The sequence below is a fragment of the Rhinatrema bivittatum genome, chromosome 11 (genome assembly GCF_901001135.1).
Source record: "Rhinatrema bivittatum chromosome 11, aRhiBiv1.1, whole genome shotgun sequence".
NCBI lineage: Eukaryota > Metazoa > Chordata > Amphibia > Gymnophiona > Rhinatrematidae > Rhinatrema > Rhinatrema bivittatum.
Genome location: NC_042625.1, coordinates 67,525,708 through 67,545,200, shown reverse-complemented (window position 1 = coordinate 67,545,200; position 19,493 = coordinate 67,525,708). Strand labels below are relative to the sequence as shown.

At 45.8% G+C, this 19,493-nt stretch overlaps 1 protein-coding gene across 1 annotated transcript in view; it reads right to left on the bottom strand.

Annotated features, from left to right (window-relative positions):
- The window catches only part of MARK4 (microtubule affinity regulating kinase 4), a 185,963-nt gene that overhangs the window by 21,127 nt on the left and 145,343 nt on the right, over positions 1-19,493 (bottom strand). The window contains 2 exon segments of the mRNA XM_029620037.1: positions 3,612-3,711; positions 11,009-11,128. Coding sequence (XP_029475897.1) covers positions 3,612-3,711; positions 11,009-11,128 — 220 coding nt within the window.

Sequence of the window (19,493 nt, the reverse complement as noted above, 5' to 3'; positions counted from 1 at the left end):
CCTTGCCGATTGATATACGCCACCGTTGTCACAATGTCCGAGAAAACTCTCACCATACTCTCCTCCACCAGAGGAGAGGAAGGAAACAACAACGCTCGACTAATTGCCCTCTTTTCTAAACGAGTGATAAACTAGGATGCTTCTGTTGACGACCACAGTCCTTGGGCCGTCTGCCCCTGGCAGATTACCCTTCTCCAAATTGGGACGAGGCAGCCACCACAACCTGGAGGGCTCCTGAAGCAGCAAAGGTCGAAAAAATTCCTCTGACAACAGACTCCACTGGGACAAGAGCACCCTCTAGAGGGGACACATGAGCAAATGCCCATGGGACCAAGTCCAGCTTGGGTAATCCCAAGCCCTGGATATCTGCATTTGCAGAAATCGAACTACCAGCGACTGCAATCTCAAGATTCTCTATGCGACCAGAAACACCTTACCCAGCCTGGTGTCAAATCTCACTCCTAAAAATTCTAAGTTTTGGGTCGGGACTGAGTGACTTTTTGCTAGGTTCACTACCCAGCCTAGGAACTGCAACATCTCCATCACCCTCTGAAGTGACAAACGACATTCTCCCTCCGATTTTGCTCAGGTCAGCCAGCTGCCCAGATAAGGCTGAAGCAGGATCCCTTCCCCTCGAAGGAATGCCACCACAACGATCATTACCTTCAAGAAGGTTCATGGTGCCATTGCTAACCCGAAAGAAAGGTCCGAAACTGGAAATGCTGCCCCAGCACCATGAACCTCAGAAATCTTTAATGATTTGCACGTATGGGGACATTGTAGGTAAGCCTCTGTCAAGACCAATGCGGCTAAAAACTCTCCTTGATGGACCGCTGCTATCATCATTCGCAAAGTCTACATGCAGAACCATGGTACCCGCAATGCCACAATGACTTTCTATAAATCGAGGATAGGATGAAACGTCTCCTCCTTTGTTTGGGGACCATGAAGTAAATCGAGTACTGCCCTTGACATTGCTCCCCTGACGGCACCAGAATAATCACTCCCAATGTTTGCAGATGAAACAACGCATCCCGAAACGCCTCTCGCTTGCTGCGTGACGCACAAAGGGACACCACGAAAGCTTCCCTGATAGGACGAGAAAATTCTAAGGCATAGCCATCTCTTATCACCTCTAGCACCCATCGATCCAAAGTGATTCAGGTCCACTCCTCATAAAATCGCATGAGCCATCCCCCGACCTGTTCCTCGAAAGAGTAGACCAACCTGGCTTCATTGTGCAGACTTACTGCTTCCGGCATCCTGGCTGGAACTATCTCTAGGCGGCCTGCAGGAACCCTGAAAAGACTGCTGACGTCCAGATCCCGGCTTCTGTGAAGTCACTGAGGAATCCTTATTGGTACAAAATGTCTCCTATCCCAGAAATGAGAGCGGCCTGGAAAAGTCCTTTTACTGCTCTCTTCTTATCTTCCACCAGCTTGTTCCTCTTTGACTGACCCAAAAGCTTCATCAACTGCTCTAAATCCTCCCCCCAAAAGAAGTTTCCCCTTAAAGAGATTACAGAGCTGGGACTTGGACCAAACATCTGCCGACCAATTCCATAACCTAAGAAGCCGTTGCGCTGACACCGCTGAGACCATAGTTCTGGCCGAAGTCTAGATCAAATCACAGAAAGCATTCGCCACATATACGACCCTAGCCTCCAAGTGGGTCGCCTGCTGCGCATCGTCATACGAGTCTGAATTCTTCTCCTGAGTCTTCTGAAACCAGCATAAACATGCTCTCTGCATCAGACTACCACAGATCGCCGCTCGGAGACGTAAGGTGGAAAACTCAAACATCCTCTTAAGGTGAATTTGTAGCTTCCGGTCCTGAGCATCCTTCAGTGCTACCGACCCCACTACTGGGATGGTCATCTTCCTGGTGACCACTGAAACCGCTGCATCCTCTTTAGGCAATTCCAAAAGCTGTAACGTGTCCTCTGTCAAAGGATATAACTTTGCCATAGCCCTGGTGACCTTAAGTCCAACTTCTAGAGCATCCCATTCCTGAATCACAAACTTCTTGGGCAATGGAAAAGCCTATTTAAAAAATCACTCCATCGTCAAGCCTTTGGCAGACCTCTTAGGCCATCCAACACCGGATACACCCCCTCCTTATCTGAAACCTCTTGAATCATCTTAATACCCAGCTCTTTCCGGATGAACGCAATAAGGGGTCTCAACTTCTCTTTGCAAAACAAGTGAACTACCCTTGGGTCATCCCCTTCTGCAAATAGGACCTCCTCTGGATCCGAAAAATCCTTGGATCTGTCCTGGTCCTCCTCCATCGTACCATCCACTGAAAGATCCCTAAGGTTATATGCAGCGTCATCCGCAGGAACCCCCTTTCACTGGGATCATTCCCTAGGTCATCCAGCTCCTCCTCAGACTCTGATCTTCCTCAAAGGACCCATTAAGCCCTAGACTACGGATTAGGTCCCCCACCCCTCTGGCTGGGGACCCTTTTGCTCTTTTAGATCCCTGATGCGCTCCAAGACTTCGGGTTTGCTTGGCTTTGCACCTTTCCTGGCCAGAAAGCCTTATGCATTAGCAAAACAAGCTCTGTGGAAAATTCTTCCACCTCACTGCCCCGTCGTCTGCCAGGATCATCCCTCTGCCAGTTCACCCCACTACCACAATGGGGCAGGGGAATCACTGGGCTCCTGCGGTGCCGCGGACCCTTTGCCATGAGCAGCCCCCCTTGCAGCCTAATAGAATCGGCAAAAACCCCACCAGAGGATCTCTGATAGACCCCTGTGAATGGGTAAATCTCCTGTCATTTTCCAGTCCTGAGGAGGGTCCCTCTCCCCCTCGGTGCACCGACTGCAAAGCATGGCTGAGTTAAGCTGTGCGCAATCCAAGCTGCAGGCCCTGCACGATTTCCTGTGCCCTGCAGCAGGTGCGCGCTCAATCCGGGACACCATTAAGGCCAACCACGTGGAAGGTAGAAAAAAATCGCCGCGTGTCCACAAACCGCCAACTGCTGGAGTCAACCTCTCGCTGGGCTCCTGGGCAGACTAACTCTCGCAGCTCCTCTCCCCCAATGCCCTGCAAGTCGCGATCGACAATGCTGAAAACAGGCACAGGTCTTTAAAGCTTCCCTGTTGCAGGCTGCTGTTGGCTGTTTAAAGTCCTGGGGGAGAAGACCTCAGAAGGCCAGAGGGAACCAGGACCCCTGGTTGTCAGGCCCCTGGATGGTGCGGGCTAAAGCAGCACAGGGATCACCAACCCCCGACTCACCCGGCTCGACCTGAGGGATGGCCCACGAAGGTGCCTAACACCTCAGGGAGCGGCTCCTACAATCTTTTACTTCTGAATCTAAGTCTAAAACCCTTTTTTTCCTAGACTGCAGGTATGCACCTCTACCATCTGCTAGAGACAGAGAAATACTTACGGACTGCAGGTGGCACTCTCATTTATGTAGCAGTGCCTCAAAGTTTTTGTTCTCTGCCTCCATCTGCTGGTAGGAATGCAAAACCCACTTGTCTAAACTGATCTGGGGTACGAACAGGAACCCCCAATATGTCCTTCGTCAAGCTACTAGAAAGTCAGTTACCTCCATCCTTCATTTCCTGTCCTGTGGAGAAGGAGCGGAGGGGAATCACTTACCAATACGTTTACTGTCCCCAAAGTCTTCTTCCGGTTCCCTATAGGGCTTCAGATCATCCCCCTCATATCCAATGTTTATCCATTTGTCTTTCATGATTTGCTGTGAAGGAAAGAAAGCATAAGAAATTACAAATGTCAGCACCCACCAGTCCACCAAAAGGGTCCCTTCCATGTTAGTATCACTGGCAAGGCGTTTCCATTCCTTCTATCACACTATATCACATGGTGCATGGAATAAAGACCATCTCCATGCGTTTCTATTTATGTATTTATGTATTTAATATTTTTTATATACCGTCTTCGAGGACCATCACAACGGTTTACATAAATTTGTAAAAAAAAACAAACCAGGGAAAATAAAAACATAGATACATTACATTTAAAAATAAAATACTAACAACATAAACAGTATCATCTTTGTAAAAGTTAGAACAATATACTATCAAATAAAGCTATAAAACGAAGGTGATTATATAAAGTAAAAGAACAGAAGGCACGCGGAGTTAAAAGGAAAATCAAGGCAGAATGGAGAGTAAGAGGAGAGCGTTATATGATTATGTTGCATCCTGATAGGCCTTCATAAATAGCCATGTTTTTACCTCTTTTCTAAAAAGCTTTAGCTCGGGCTGACGACGTAATTCTGTTGGGAGATTTTGGGGCCTGCCAGTGATAGTGGGTGTTCTCGGCATAGATGAGCAGTATGAACAGAGGGGATAGAGAGAAGACCTTTATTAGCAGAGCGAAGGTTACGTTGGGGAGTGTGAAGTCGAATGGCAGCATTAAGCCAGTCAGTTTGATCTCCATATATGATTTTATTTTAAATTCTATTCGATATTTTACCGGTAGCCAATGCAATGATATTAGAGTTGGGGGTTATATGGTCATGTTTCTAAGTTCCTGTTGGAATTCTAGGTGCAGTGTTCTGTAGAATTTGTAAAGGGTGAATAGTAGAGGATAGTAAACTGAGTAGAAGTGAGTTACAATAATCAATATTGGTGAAAATAAGTAACTGCAGTACCACTGTAAAGTTGGATGGGTTTAAGAGTGGTTTTAGTCATTTTAACGTTTGAATTTTGTGATATCGTTATTTTAATCTAAGTGAAATGTGTTTTTTAAAATTCAGTTCACAATCAATGGTTACCCCAAGTCACGAACATGTGGTACTGGCATTAATGCGGTAGACTGGTCCTCAAGTTTTAAAGGAGATAAACTACCAATGGTTGGTCTTCTGTCCAAAAGAATGATTTCTGTTTTGTCGACATTTAATACGAGTTTCAAATGTGTTAATAACTATTTAATTGCAGATAAATACATTGCTGTCATTTTGTAGGTGAATTCTAGGCTTTTTTGAACTGGGATGAGAATTTGTATGTCATCAGCATAAATGTAATAGGTTAAGCCAAGACCAGAAAGGAGATGGCAAAGGGGGAGCATATAAATGCTAAATAAAGTGGCGGATAATGCTGGTCCTTGGGGTACTCTTATATTGAGTTATTTTTTCTGAGATGCAATTTTTAACTTTGACTTGAAAAAGCCAGTTTGAAAGATAAGAAGTGAACCAGAGTGGTATTTGAAAGTGCGATATCGGCTAATCCCTATCCCTTAAACCACATGTATCACACAATGCAAGGAGTGAAGACCAACCCCAAGCACTTTTATCTCTTTTATCGCACTATACCACATGATGCAGAGAATAAAACCATTCCCAGGTGTTTCTATCTTTTCTATCTCTCTGTATCATACGATGCAGAAAATAAAGTCCATCCCCAGGTATTTTTATCCCTTCTACCTCACTGTATCATATGGTGCAGGGAATAAAGACCATCCCCAGGTGTTTCTATCCTATCTCACTGTATCATATGATGCAGGAAATAAAGTTCATCCCCAGGTATTTTTATCCCTTCTACCTCACCGTATCATATGGTGCAGGGAATAAAGACCATCCCCGGGTGTTTCTATCCTATCTCACTGTATCATATGATGCAGGAAATAAAGTTCATCCCCAGGTATTTTTATCCCTTCTACCTCACTGTATCATATGGTGCAGAGAATAAAGTCCATTACTGGGCATTTCTATGCTTTCTACCTCACTGTATCACATGGTGCAGGGAATAAAGTCCATCTCCGGGCATTTCTATCTTTTCTGCCTCATTGTATCACATGGTGCAAGGAATAAAGTCCATCCCCAGGCGTTTCTATTCCTTCTATCTCAGCGTATCACGTGATGCAGGGAATAAAATCCATCCCCAGCTATTTCTATCCCTTCTGCCTCACTGTTATCACATGGTGCAGACATCTCTATCATTTGTGACTCATGATCTGAGGATGTAATTGTTTATCACATTCTGTATGTACAGCACTCACTGTTCTCTCCTCAGTTGTACGGATATTATAAATGCCTGGGTATCAGGGTACAGGATATTAGAAATATTTAGGTAGCAGGATTTCCGTAGAAAGCTCTCTCCCTCCCCTTAACACCAATGATGTCTGTAGGCCCCTACGTTAGAACACTGCAGGTTATGGCTGGCGTTCTTGGGCCTGAAATGGCGGCAGCAGTGTGTAATTATCAGCGTGAGCCAATTAACTCTAATTACAGTCATTGGCAACAAAGACACAGCAGCAGGTTGTGATTGTTAAAATTATTTCTAATTAGAGGTTTCTCGCACACTTGGAAGAAAACACCAAATGGAAAGAAATCAGGGAAGAGGAGGAGGGGCTAAAACCTGCCCTCCAGCCCCTTTAGTTTGATGTCACTGGGGGACAAGCTGAGCCAGTCCTGGTTTTGTCCCCTCTCAATGCACCTTTAGATTTGTAGTCCTTGTTTGTCTCCAAGAAACTGGAAGTATGCATCCATAGATGTCCTGGGGGGCCAAAACCAGGACTGGATCTTCCTGCCCAGATGACCCGGAGCTAACTGGTACTCAGGGCCGGTGCATCCCAATAAGCGAGCCAGGCAGTCGCTTAGGGCAAAGAGCAGCCATGTGGGACCATGAGCGGAGCCAATTCTGCTCACGGCCGAGAGGAGTAGAGACTCAGCGGGCCGCAAGCAGCAGGGGGGGAGGGGGGCACAAGGCAGAAGTTTCACCTAGAGCACCTAATACCCTTGCACCAGCCCTGCTGGTACTCCTAGTTAAGGATGGCTGCAGCTTTCCCACATAGTTTCTTCTCCATGAACTTCTGCATCATCTGAGAAATATCGAGAGTTCATCCAACAATGAAATAAGCAAAAGGGAGGAAATTTTCTAACAGCCTGCAGAAATCTGCAGGCTGTTACATGCAGAAGTGACAGCACTCTTCAGTGCAAGCTTGCGTGTGTTACGTTCGCCTTGAAAATTACCATGGCAAAATTATCCCCGCAAACCTGTACTTGCTAACGCATGCGGTTAGCTTTGCTGACAGAAATTTGCACTCATGCTTTTTTTTAAAATACAAACGTATGTGCACAAATGAAAGACCCCCATCCAGACCCTGCCCCCTGGATCGCCTCTCCCAAATATGTTTACATTTACATAAGTATGTGGCCTATGCACGCGAGTTCATCCGCATGTGAGGCAGGCTATTTTGTAACATTGCCTTTTCCGGCTGAAAAACACTGTTATCTTCAGTAAAAAGCAAGATTCCCATTCCGGAGCCGATCAAGCAAATTCTGTTGCTTTCCTTACTCTGAGATTAACTGAGGCGCACCGCAGGTTTTTTTTTTTTTTTTCCCCCTTTATATCTGCAAACACATAGCTGAGGGTTTTTCCTAGCACCTGTTCAGGTGTAGCTACTAAGCTCAGGATAAAAGCTGGAATGGCTGAAGCTGCTGCACACGAGAGGTTTTATAAAGAATGTTCCTTGAAAAGAAAAAAAATCAAATCAGTTTCACTGCAGGTTACGTTGCAGGAACACTCAGTCCTCCTACAAATTCTCTGTTGTTCTGCAGCTTGAGGGTCAACAAGAATACTTAATCCTAACAAAGACCCTGTTGTTTTGGAATATTTGTGTTACAGGGATACCCAGTCCTTGTACAAATGTTGGCCTGGACTTAGCAGCAGATATGACAGGGGATGTGTTAAGGATTTTGTTCGCAGCAAAACCGGGAACACGAAAGTAAACCCTTGTTCCCAACCTTTTAAAGAAAGATAAGAGCCATTCCTTCACCCCCTAGCTCCGTTTCATCAGAGGGCCCTCTACTGGCAGAATGAAACCTCACTCGGCGAGTAGTAAGGGAAAGCAGAAACATGCTATAACATAATCTAGAGAAAAATCTACTTGGGTTTAAAAAGAGGAAGGTGGTATCACCTGGGGACATTTCATATTTTCTATTTTTGTGGTTCTCAAATTAGTAACTTTTGGAAGGAAAGAAAACAGATAATCAGAGCTGTGACAGGGTTACAGATCGCTGAGAATTCCTAGGCCTGCCTCTACCTGAAGCAGGTCTTGTCACGGGGGCCTGTTTATTATCAGAAAAAAAAACTACTTCTTGCAGGGAGGGGTGCTCTGTAGACAAGATAGCTGGCATCTGTTTCCCCTTTGTGGAAGGAAAGGATGTCATGAGTGTGGCACGTAATGGAAATGGCCCTAACTGTGGCTATGAATGGAAAACCTAAAGAGATGGTACGGCCTCCTTACCAAGCTCACTTGAAAGAAGGGAGAATTTGAGATTGTTGGATTCTGTTAATCCCACATATCAGGGTAGGTTTAGGTTTGTTCTATCACAGAGGAGAGGGAAGGAGGAGTTGGAGTGGAGGATTTGGGGATATCTAAAATATATTCAACTAAAAAAACACAAATATTGTTAAATCTTGCTGTTTTATGAGAGTACAACTGGAGATTTTATTCAATTTTTCATAGAATCAATATTCAAAACTGGTCGGTTAAGCAATTTAGCCGATTAGAATCTATCCAGCTAAGTTACAATATATATTCAGTGGCATAGCTATGTCTAGCTAGCTGAGAATGCTATCCTAGATTAGAGTTTTTTTCCTAAAATTCTAAATTTGACTTTCAGAATCTCCCTCCTACACTTTCCTATGTCGTTGGTACCCACATGTACAAAGGAAGTTAGCTCCTCTCCAGCACTATCTAAAATCATATCTACGTGACATTTGAGGTCTGCCACCTTCGCACCAGGCAGACAAATTACCAAGCGATCCTCTCGTCCACCAGCCACAGGATGCCATACTTACCCCCCCAATGCCTCCAGACTGATGTCGTCCCATCGGTGGCAAGATGCTGATAAGTCTGACAGCAGCACACCGCCATCACCGTCGCTCCCGGCCCACTCTCCCTAGGCACATGCGCACCCGGTGTCAGCAGACTTAAAGGGCTTGGGGTGGTAAAGGGCCGCGGAGCCCACTGATGACATCACTGGTCCTAGGCCTATTTAAGGTCTCTTCAGACTGCTTCCCTTGCCTCAGCAACAGGTCCCCTGCTGCGTTCTCATTCCAGTGCATGTTGCTAAATTGTGTGTGCCTTACTGGTCTGATCCTGCCTGGCCTGTTCCCTTCTTGTCTGTCCGTGCCCTGTCCATGCCTTGTCCGTTTCCCTTGCCTTGTCTGTATTGTTCTCTGGTCCCCTCAGCATGATTTCCTGGATTCCGACACTGGTCTGGACCCTCCCTGAACGCTGCCTGGACCTGACTTCTCACTTTAGGCCCGACCTTGCTCTGCCTGCCCTGACCTTTGGCCTGATCTCTATCCTCACTGTCCGTCTCGACTCCCTGGCCTGACACCCATTTCTGCTGTCTGTCACTGCCCTGACCTACGATCAAGCCTTGGACTTTCACCTTTGGACCTCCCTAAGGACCCACCTAAAACATGCCAGCCATCAGAACCCAAAAGCTCAATCTGCAGGGGAGGCAGCTGGGCTTGCTCACTAGGCAGCACCAACCACACCACGGCACTAAGGATCCATTCTTCCGATAAGTTTTACATCACCTAGTTATCTTACCTCCTAATAACTGAATCACCAACTACAATGAACATCCTAACCCTTCCATCCTGGTACATGTCCCTGGAAACATCTCCTTGGTGCGAGAGGATACCAAATCACCTTCAGTGCAGGTCTTAGCTACAAGATTACTTCTTGCCTCACCAAAGTGTTCTCCTTCCAGGTGACCTTTCTCCTCCAAGGTAACATAGGGCTGCCAGATTAGAGGAGGGATTTCTCTACTATGTCCCTGAAGGTCTCCTCTCTATATCTGTTTCCCTTAGCTCCTCCAGGTCTACCACGTCAGCCTCCAGAGATCGGGCTCATTCTCTGAGGGCTAGGAGCTCTTTGCACCTAGTGTACACATATAGTCTCTCGCCAGTTGGGAGATAATCATACACGTCGACTCAATGCAAAAGACTGGAAAGTTCCCTCCTGCTGCTGGACTACTATTTCCATCTTAATTTTGTTGATTTGTTATAGAGTTAAAATTTCTAAGGAAGATGTAAAATTAATTTAAAGTTCTTTTAGTCTATTGATTTATTTTATATTTGTCTATCAATGACCCTCAAAACACTACAATTAATCTACTTTTAACTACCTAGTTACCCTCCTTATTGACTCTTGTTTTGAATTAAATTCCTTCTACATAAAGTCTGTAGTACATTTATAGTAAGGAGCTTTGAGGTACACGTGCCATCAGGTGCGCGCTTCCGGTCCTCTTCTGCTGCAAGGGGTGCGGGGCCTCTGGAAGCTGAGACTGTGGAGCCTGAAATCTAGATTGCTCGCAGTGACCTCTGAAGTCCTCTCCCAGGGGCTGCTGGGTAATGTATGCAGCTGAGCCTTCCGGTCCTCTTCAGCTGCTTGTAAGATCAACAGAGGATCGTGGTCCTATCCCCCTCAGGCATCTGTCTCTGTAAGATCAGCAGAGGATCGTGGTCCTATCCCCCTCAGGCATCTGTCTCTGTAAGATCAGCAGAGGATCGTGGTCCTTTCCCCCTCACCCTTGTCTCTGTAACTGTAATTCACTTAGCACAATTTTATTGTTAGAGGTGGACTATAAATGTTTTAATAAATAATAATAAATAACTAAATATACCCATAACCACTCTGGCTCTATAAGGGCAGCAGCAGATCAGGGTTCTATGACTCTCACCCTTTTGTTTCTGTAGAGGCAGCAGATTGGTGTCCTATATCTGCTCATCTCTCTGTCAGGGCAATGGATCGGGGCCCTATCCCCATCACCAATCTATCTTTGTAAAGGCAGCAGACTATCAGGGCTCTATCTCCCTCACTCTTCTGTCTCTGTAAAACCAGCAGAGGATCATGGTCCTATCCCCCTACTCTTACTGTCTCTGTAGGGGTAGCAGAGGATCCGGGTCCTATCCCTCCATACATCTGTCTTTGTATAGGCAGCAAAGAATCAGGGTCCTCTCCCCCTTACCCCACTGAAAGGGCAGCAGAGGCTGGCGTCCAGGACTCACCTCCAGGGTGCAGCGCTTGGTGGGATTCAGCACCAGAAACCTTCGTAGGATGTTCTCACAGTCTGTGGACATATAGAAGGGAACCCGGTACTTTCCCCGCAGAACTCGCTCTCGTAGCTCCTGGGAAGGCCAAAAGAGAAAAAGTCAGCACTGACCAGCTTCAAAAGAGGCCAGGACCTAGCAGCTTTCTTCCTTGCCCACCCCATCCCAGAGACCCCTCAGGATCATGTTGCCACTGAAATAAGGAAGGAAGTGATGTGAGAGGAGGGTGATTGCTTTATAATGAAAGGAGGCAGGAGGTGTAAGTGGGTAAGTGCCTTACAATGAGACAGTGTCAAGAAGAGATAAGAGGAACAAAGGCGTGAGAGGGTGAATACCTAACAATATAAATAATAATTATTATTGTTGTTTGTCTACCATTACAAGGTATACGCTGCACTTCCTAAAGTCACACAAGAGACTGTCTCTGATCCTTGGAGCTTACAACCTAGTCAAGACACACAGAATTAAAACAGTGAGACACGAGGGAATGTCGCTAACTACTATAGGGAGTTGGGAAGCTGACCGTTTTGTAAGGGTGTGTGAAGGGAGATGATAGCTGTTAAGAGAGTGGCTGCCTTATTTTTATTTATTTTTTATTTAAATTCTTTTATATACCGAAGAATAGCAGATTGCCTTCACTCCGGTTTACATTGTAACAATTCATACAAGAAACACAGTTTTTGTTTTTTTTAACTCATAATGTAAGAACAGAAAAATATGAATATAACAACTCAACAGAGGTAGAGTATAACAAGTTAGCAGTATACAATGTACATCTTAAGTTCAAAGAAATTTAATACAGAAGTATTAGGGTTCAAGAAGAGGATTAATGTTATTCGAAATAGTCTGTGAATGATTGTCTAAAGTGAGGGGGAGTCACATAGATGAGGGTAAGATGGGAAGGGTGCATGCTATATAAACAGGGAGTCACTGAGAGATGTGGGACATTGGAAGGGGTGAAAGTCTTATAATAAAGGGGTGTCATTGAGGGACGGAGCCGTAGACACCTAATGGCCAACATGTCTTAGTCATAGGTGCCACTGCCAGAAGGGTGCTGTGACACTGCTGTTTCTGCAGCTCAGACAGGAAAAGGCAAAAGGAAGAGAGAGGCTGGATTAGGGAGCAGAGAAGCTCTTCTTTGATCTCTTCTGCTCTTCCCCTCCCCTCCTGTTCCCTGAAAGCCACGAAGGAAGGAGCTGGAATAGGGATCAGAGTGGCTCTTCTCTGCTGTTTGCTCCAACCTCTGCTTCACCTAGCACCCCTCCTACCTTGCAGTGGACTGGTAGGGGAAGGGCTTGAGCAAGAAGGCGGCGGCTGTTCCATGCACAAAGCAGAGTTGCTTACCTGTAACAGGTGTTCTCCGAGGACAGCAGGATGTTGGTCCTCACACATGGGTGACATCATCAGATGGAGCCCTGACACGGAAAACTTATATCAAAGTTTCTAGAAATTTGACTTGCCACACTGGGCATGCCCAGCATACCACCATCCACGTGTCCACATGGAGTCCCTCTTCAGTCTTATAACACAGAATTATATAAAAACAAAAATGGGAGAAACCCAACTCCACAGGATGGTGGGCAGGTGTTCTCTGAGGACAGCAGGATGTTAGTCATCACACATGGGTGAATCCCTAGCTACAGGCTGCTCCTCAACATAAAAGGGGCCAACAAACACCCAACCAGGTGCGGTTGGTAACAAGAGGAGGAGACAACCAGAACCCAAATAATGGGTCCTAGGTGGGGAGAGTTGGGTTCTACCCCCTCAAACAGATTCCGGATAGACTAGCCAAACTTACTGTCACAAACGGCCATCCCTATCCAGACAATAGTGAGATGTGAATGTGTGGAGAGAACTCTACGTCGCAACCTTGCAGATATCCTCCACGGGACCTGCTTGCAAGCAGGCCACTGATGCTGCCATGGCTTGGACAAAGCGAGCCTTGACATGACCCCCAAGATGCAGTACCGCCTAGGCATAACAGAAGGAGATGCAATCTGCTAGCCAATTCGATAGTGTCCGTTACATACAATGACAGGCTGTAGAGATGGGCGTACCATCTACACCACAGTGGTATGTGCCAATTGCACTTAGATGAACTCTAATAGAGTCGGTTTTCAAGCAAGCCAGGTGTAGAAGGTAATCAAGTAGTTTTTGTGTGAGCAGAACGGATCTATGGTCTTCTTCTCACACCACATGGAAAACCTCCTCCACTTCAGGCCATAGGTCTTTCTAGTGGAAGGCTTTCTAGAAGCCACCAGGACCCGAGACACATCCTCTAGGAGATTGAGTGGTTGCAGGATTAATCTCTCAACATTCAGGTTGTGAGTGACAGAGCTTGGAGATTGGGATGTCACAACCTGCCTCGATCTTGCATGATGAGATCTGGGGAAGTCTCCAGACTGAGCGGTCTCCGGATAGATAACTCCTGTAGAAGTGGAAACCAGACCTGTCTTGACTAATAAGGGGCTATGAGGATCATAGTCCCTCTATCTTTGCAAAGCTTCAAGAGAGTCTTAGTCACTAAGGGGTAGATTTTTTTAAAAAGCGCGTTCGCGTACTTTTGTTTGCGCACCATGAGCAAACAAAAGTACGCTGGATTTTATAAGCTACGTGCGTAGCCGCGTGTATCTTCTAAAATCCTGGATCGGCGCGCACAAGGCTGCCGATTTTGGGCAGACGTAAATCTACGCACGCCAGCAGACTGCTGGCGCGCCGTGCTCCGACCCGGGGGCTGGTCCGAAGGCCTGGACCACGCCCCCAGTCCCGCCCCCAAAACGCCGCGCCCCGCCCCGAAACGCCACGTCATCGGGTCCCGCCCCCGACACGCCCCCTTCCAAAAACCCCGGGACCTACGCGCGTCCCTGTGCTCTGCGCACGCTGGCGGCCTATGGAAAATAGGCGCGCCAGCGTGCAAGGCCCTGCTCGCGTAAATCCGGGCGGATTTACGCGAGCAGGGCTTTTAAAATCCGCCCGTAAGGGAATTGGAGGATATGCGTACAGAAGACCCTTGCCCCATTGTCGGGCAAGGGTGTCCAAGGCTGGTTTGCTGTCTGACCTGTATAGACAGAAGAAATGAGGCACCTTTCTGTTGCAAGGGGAGGTCAAGAGATCCACGTCCGGGCTCCCCCAGAGGCGGAACATCCGATTCGCAACTCCCTGGTCCAGGGACCACTCATGGGGGTCTGAAGACATGACTCAGTCTGTCCGCTACCATGTTCTCCATCCTGGCCAGATACATGGGCACATGACCAGATCTGGACCGCTTCCTGACACAAAGTACGATCCCGTTCCTCCTGCTTGATGACATACCACATTGCCACCTGGTTGTCAATTTGGATCAGGACAACTTTGTTGGACAGCTGATCTCTGAAAGTCCATGGTGCGTACCTGATTGGCCAAAGCTTCAGGAAGTTGATTTGACAACAGCTTTCCTGAACAGACCAGAGATCCTGGGTGCTGAGCCCATATACATGAGCTCCCCAGCCCAGGGTTGTTGTATCCGTGGTTAGGACAATTTAAGTAGGAGGATTTTGAAAGGAGATCCCCCATTCCAGATTTGAAAGTACCCTCCACCAAGACAAAAAGCCCCAGAGGGGTGAGGTGACTTGGATGCAATCCTGGAGGTTCTGCGTGGCCTGACACCATTGTGACATCAGGGTCCATTGGGCTCTGCGCATGTATAATCGTGCCAAGGGAGTGACATAAATGGTTGCAGCCATATGGCTGCAACTGGGTGGTCCGAAACACAATCGTGTCGGGACTCTTTCCAACTACACAGATGAGTATTGTTTCTATATATTTGTTCACGACAAATTTGGAGTTTGTTTTCAAAGAATTTGTGAGAAATATTGGACTGTCTCTTAAGTACCACAGATGTGTTTTGCTTTATTGAATCTTTTGCCACGATATACTTATGTGGGGACAAATATTTTAGGATGGCAGCTTCAGTTCTCAGCTTTTTAAAAAAAAGTTTGAGATAGAAAAACAAAGGAAAAACATTAAAAAAACATAAAAAATTAAGTTAATAGACAAATATAGCAAATGGATCATTAACCTGTATTATGAGTTTGAATGATATACAAACTCATTGAGTTGTGGGTCCTACAAACAATATACATGTGTTTCTGCATAAGTGGTTATAATATGAATGAAAAATAATTTGACCAGTGAAACCTGCTTTTGTTTGAGTGTGTCACACTTGTGAGGGTTTCTGGAATAGTTGGGTATCTGGGCGTCTGTTCTGTTGAATCTCTGCCATGATGGTTGTCAAGATGATGACCCTTTGATAAGGCAGGAAGTCATGTCTAGCATGGGCTCCTATGAAGTCCAATTGAGGTGATGGGCTGAGATGGGACTTCGGGTATTTGATAATGAACTCTAGTGACTCCAACACCCAGATAGTCCAGCTCATGGACCTGACGGGCCCCTGCCTTAGATGTACTCTTGACCGGTCAATCGTCCAGATATGGGAAAACACGCAATCTCAGCCTGCGTAGGTGCACTGCCACCACAACCAGGCATTTTGTGAAGACTCAGGAGGCGGACGCTAGCTCAAACGGTGACACCAGATACTGGAAGTGCTGTTTTCCCACTATGAATTGGAGATACTTCCAGTGACTGGGGATGATCTCGATGTGAGTGTACGTATCCTTCAGATTCAGGGAGCATAGCCAGTCTCCTTTTTTGCAAAAGGGGGATCAAGGTGCCCAGGGAATCCATCTTGAACTTTTTTTTTTGGAGAAATCTGTTCAAGGCCCTTAGGTCTAGGATGAGTGGCGGAGTCCTCCTGTTTTCTTTGGAATTAGGAAGTACCTGGAGTAAAATCCCCACCCTCTTTTCTTGGTGGTACAGGCTCAACCGCTCTGGCCGTTAGGAGGGAGGAGAGCTCCATTAGAAGTACCTCCTGATGTATTACCAGCCTCCAAAATGGGCTCAGAGGGCAATTTGGCAGGACAACCAATAGGTTCAATTGGTACCTTTGGTGGACGATGGACAGAATGCACCGGTCCGAGGTTATACTGGGCCACTGGTTCACGAAGAACCACAGGGATCCATACATACATTTCAGTCGCCTCCCGGACAAAGTTTACCTTATCCAAAGGTAACTATTACATCCAATAATCTTATGTAAAAGACATCCTGATCATGATTAGGACCATACACATTTACAAGGATAAATTTGTCATCAGAAAGAGAACATTCAAGAATAATATACCTTCCTTCTGAATCGTGAAGCGATTTATATACCTGCAGGCATAGGCTCTTGTGAATCAATACACATACTCCACGACTGCGGGAGTTATAAGAAGATTAATGGACCCTACCCACCCAGCCATATTTTAGCTTCTCATGTTCCACATTGGTCAGGTGAGTCTCCTGCAAGAGCAATATGTGAATCTTGTTGCGGTTGCACCACTGCAAAATTTGCTTGCGTTTAGTAGGAGACAAAATGCCTTTAACATTTAAGGATACTATTTTAAAAGCAGACATTAGCCATCACGAAGGATGACAAGCTCTGCAGGAGATCCATGCAGAGGAACGAGAGAAGAAAGCTCTTTTAAAATAAGGAACCCCGATTGGGACCCACCCCTGTATAAAAGTAAAAGGGCAATTCCGGAAGGAAGGCTGTTGCAGCCTGGGAACTATAAGAAGTGCACCGTCCCGAAAGGGTAAAAGGGGCATGGTGCAAGGATCTACCCTTATTACAGAAAAGGAGGAAAATCTTCCCAATGAGACAGAATACCACCAAACCCAGAGGAAAAATAGGAAAAACATCTCAAGCTCTGCAGTTGCTCTGTCGAACATAAACAAACTACCCACCCACCCACCCTAACCCCCAAACCTCCCCCCTTCCAAATAGGTAAACCCAAGAAGCACAGGACTGGAACCCATCCCGGTGGAAACAAATCGAGACTGGGGGCCCAATCTTGGTACATCCACCCCCCCCCCCCCCCAAAACCACCCCTCCCCATCTGTAATGTTAAATTTAAAAAAAACAACACAAAACAGTTATCAGTCTCCAGGCTTGTGGTAAGTGCACACTCTTTCACTTGGCCATAGGCAGAGTCCCCGGTTTCCTGTGGAAGATTTTTCAAAATTCTGAGGCAATTATACAGCAAATCTGTATAATTTTGCATGTATTTGCAATTTAAATAATGTAATTTTTTTTTAACTTTATAAAAATTAAGTCTTTTCACATCTGTGACAAGTTAATTTATAATAGTTCTTTATTAGAGGAAAAGCAATCTTAGTGATTGGGGCTGCAGAGGAAGGAGGGGAAGAGAAATGAGGATGCTGGAGGGATAGAGAGATAAGGGATGGAGGAAAGATAGAGGCACAGACGGAGAAATGAGGATGCTGGAGGGATAGAGAGATAAGGGATGGAGGAAAGATAGAGGCACAGATGAAGAAAAGAGGATGGGAGATTCAGGGCCGATAAGGAAAGGGAATGAGAGGAGAGAAGGAACGAGGCAGTAAGGGGGATCAGGAATAGGGAGGAAGAGAAGGAAGGAAGACGAAGGAGACAGCAAGCGAAAGTGTGCATGTGTGTGAGTGAGTGAGAAATCGATTGAGGGGGAGGGAAAACCTGTGAGTGTGGGTTGGCGAGGAGGTAAAGAGCAAGAGAACATGTGTGCGGGGGGGGGGGGGGTCTGTGAGAGGAGAGACAGTAGAGTGAGTGCTTGGAGGGGCAGTAAAAGGAGAGAGCAAGAGAGAGTGTGTGTGTGTGTGTGAGAGTGAAAGGGGAAAATGGGAACAGCAACAATTTGGATGTGGGAGGGTAGAGGGATGAGTAAAACTGAGAAGAAAGAAGAGCAAGCGAAAGAAAAGACAAGAATGGGAAGAGGGGCTGAGAAGGGGCAGTCAGAGGAGAGAGCAAGACTGCGTGCGGGGTAAGTAAAATTGGGGGTAAAGAAGGGAGAGCAAGATTGGGGAGAGAGAAGGCCATAGCAAGGAAGAGAGAGGGTTGAATTAGGGGAAGATGAGAGCAAGGGAAGGTGAGAAAGGAAGAAGAGAAAGGGGTGAGAGAATAAGGACCAAGGATGGCAACTAATAAGCAGATTGTTAATAAAATCAAGAAAACATACTTTGAAATGTCTATATGCTAATGCTAGAAGACTAAAAAGTAAGATGGAAGAATGTATAGCACTGAATGAAGAGGCAGGCATAATTGGCATCTCAGAGACCTGGTGGCAGGAGGATAATCAATGGGACCCTGCTATATCAGGGTACGAATTATATCGAGATGATAGGGAGGATCAACTTGGTGGGGTAGTAGCACTTTATGTTGGCGTTAGCATAGATTTCAACAGGATAAAGATCCCGCAGGAGACTTAAATGCACAGTAGAATCTTTAAGGGTGGAAATTCCACGAGTGATGGGGAAGAGTGTAGTGGTCAAAATGAATTGTCCACCCAGCCAAAATGAACAGACGGACGATGAAATGCTAACAGAGATTAGGGAGGCTAACAAATTTGGCAGCACAATAATAATGGGAGATTTCAATTACTCCAGTACTGACTGGGTAAATGTAACATTAGAACATGATGCAAGGGAGGTAAAGTTTCCAGATGAAACGAATGGCTGCTTCCTAGAGTAGTTGGTCCATGAGCCGACAAGAGGGGGAGGCATTTTAGACCTAATTCTTAGTGGAATGCAGGATTTGGTGCAAGAGGTAATAGTGGTGGGGCCACGTGGCAAACCGTGATCATAGTGCCATTCAATTTCACACAATAACTGGAGGGAGGGCATTAAGTAAAGCTATAGCTGTAGCAATAAACATTTAGAAGGGAGACTGATGAAATAAGGAAAACAGATAGGAAAACAAATGAAAAGTGCATCTACAAAGGTTAAGAGTTTACATCAGGCACGGTCATTGTTTAAAAATACCTTCTTGGAAGCCTAATTCAGATGCATTCCATGCATTAAAACAAAAGTAGAAGTCTAAATGACTGCCGGCAAGGTTAAAAGATGAGGCGAAAGAAGCTATTTTAGCCAAAAGAACTTCTTTCAAAAACTGGAAAAAGGATCCATCTGAGGAAAATAGGAAAAAACATAAGCATTGGTAAGTTAGACGGAAAACAAAGTAAGATGGGCTAAAAGAGAATTTGAAAAGAAACTGGTCACAGAGGCAAAAGCTAATAATAAAATCTTTTTAAAATATATATGAAGCAGGAAGCCTGTAAGGGAGTCAGTTGGACTGTTAGATGATCAATGGGATAAAGGGGCACTTAGGCAAGATAAGGATAGAAAGATTAGGATAGAAAGACTAAATTTATTCTCTGCTTCGGTATTTACTGAAGAGGATGTTGGGGAGATCCCCATGCCGGAAACTGTATTCCGTGGTGATGATTCAGAAGAACTGAAACAAATTACGGTGAAGCTGGAAGTTGTAATAGGATAGACTGACAAACTAAAGCATAGCAAATTGCCCAGAGTTCTG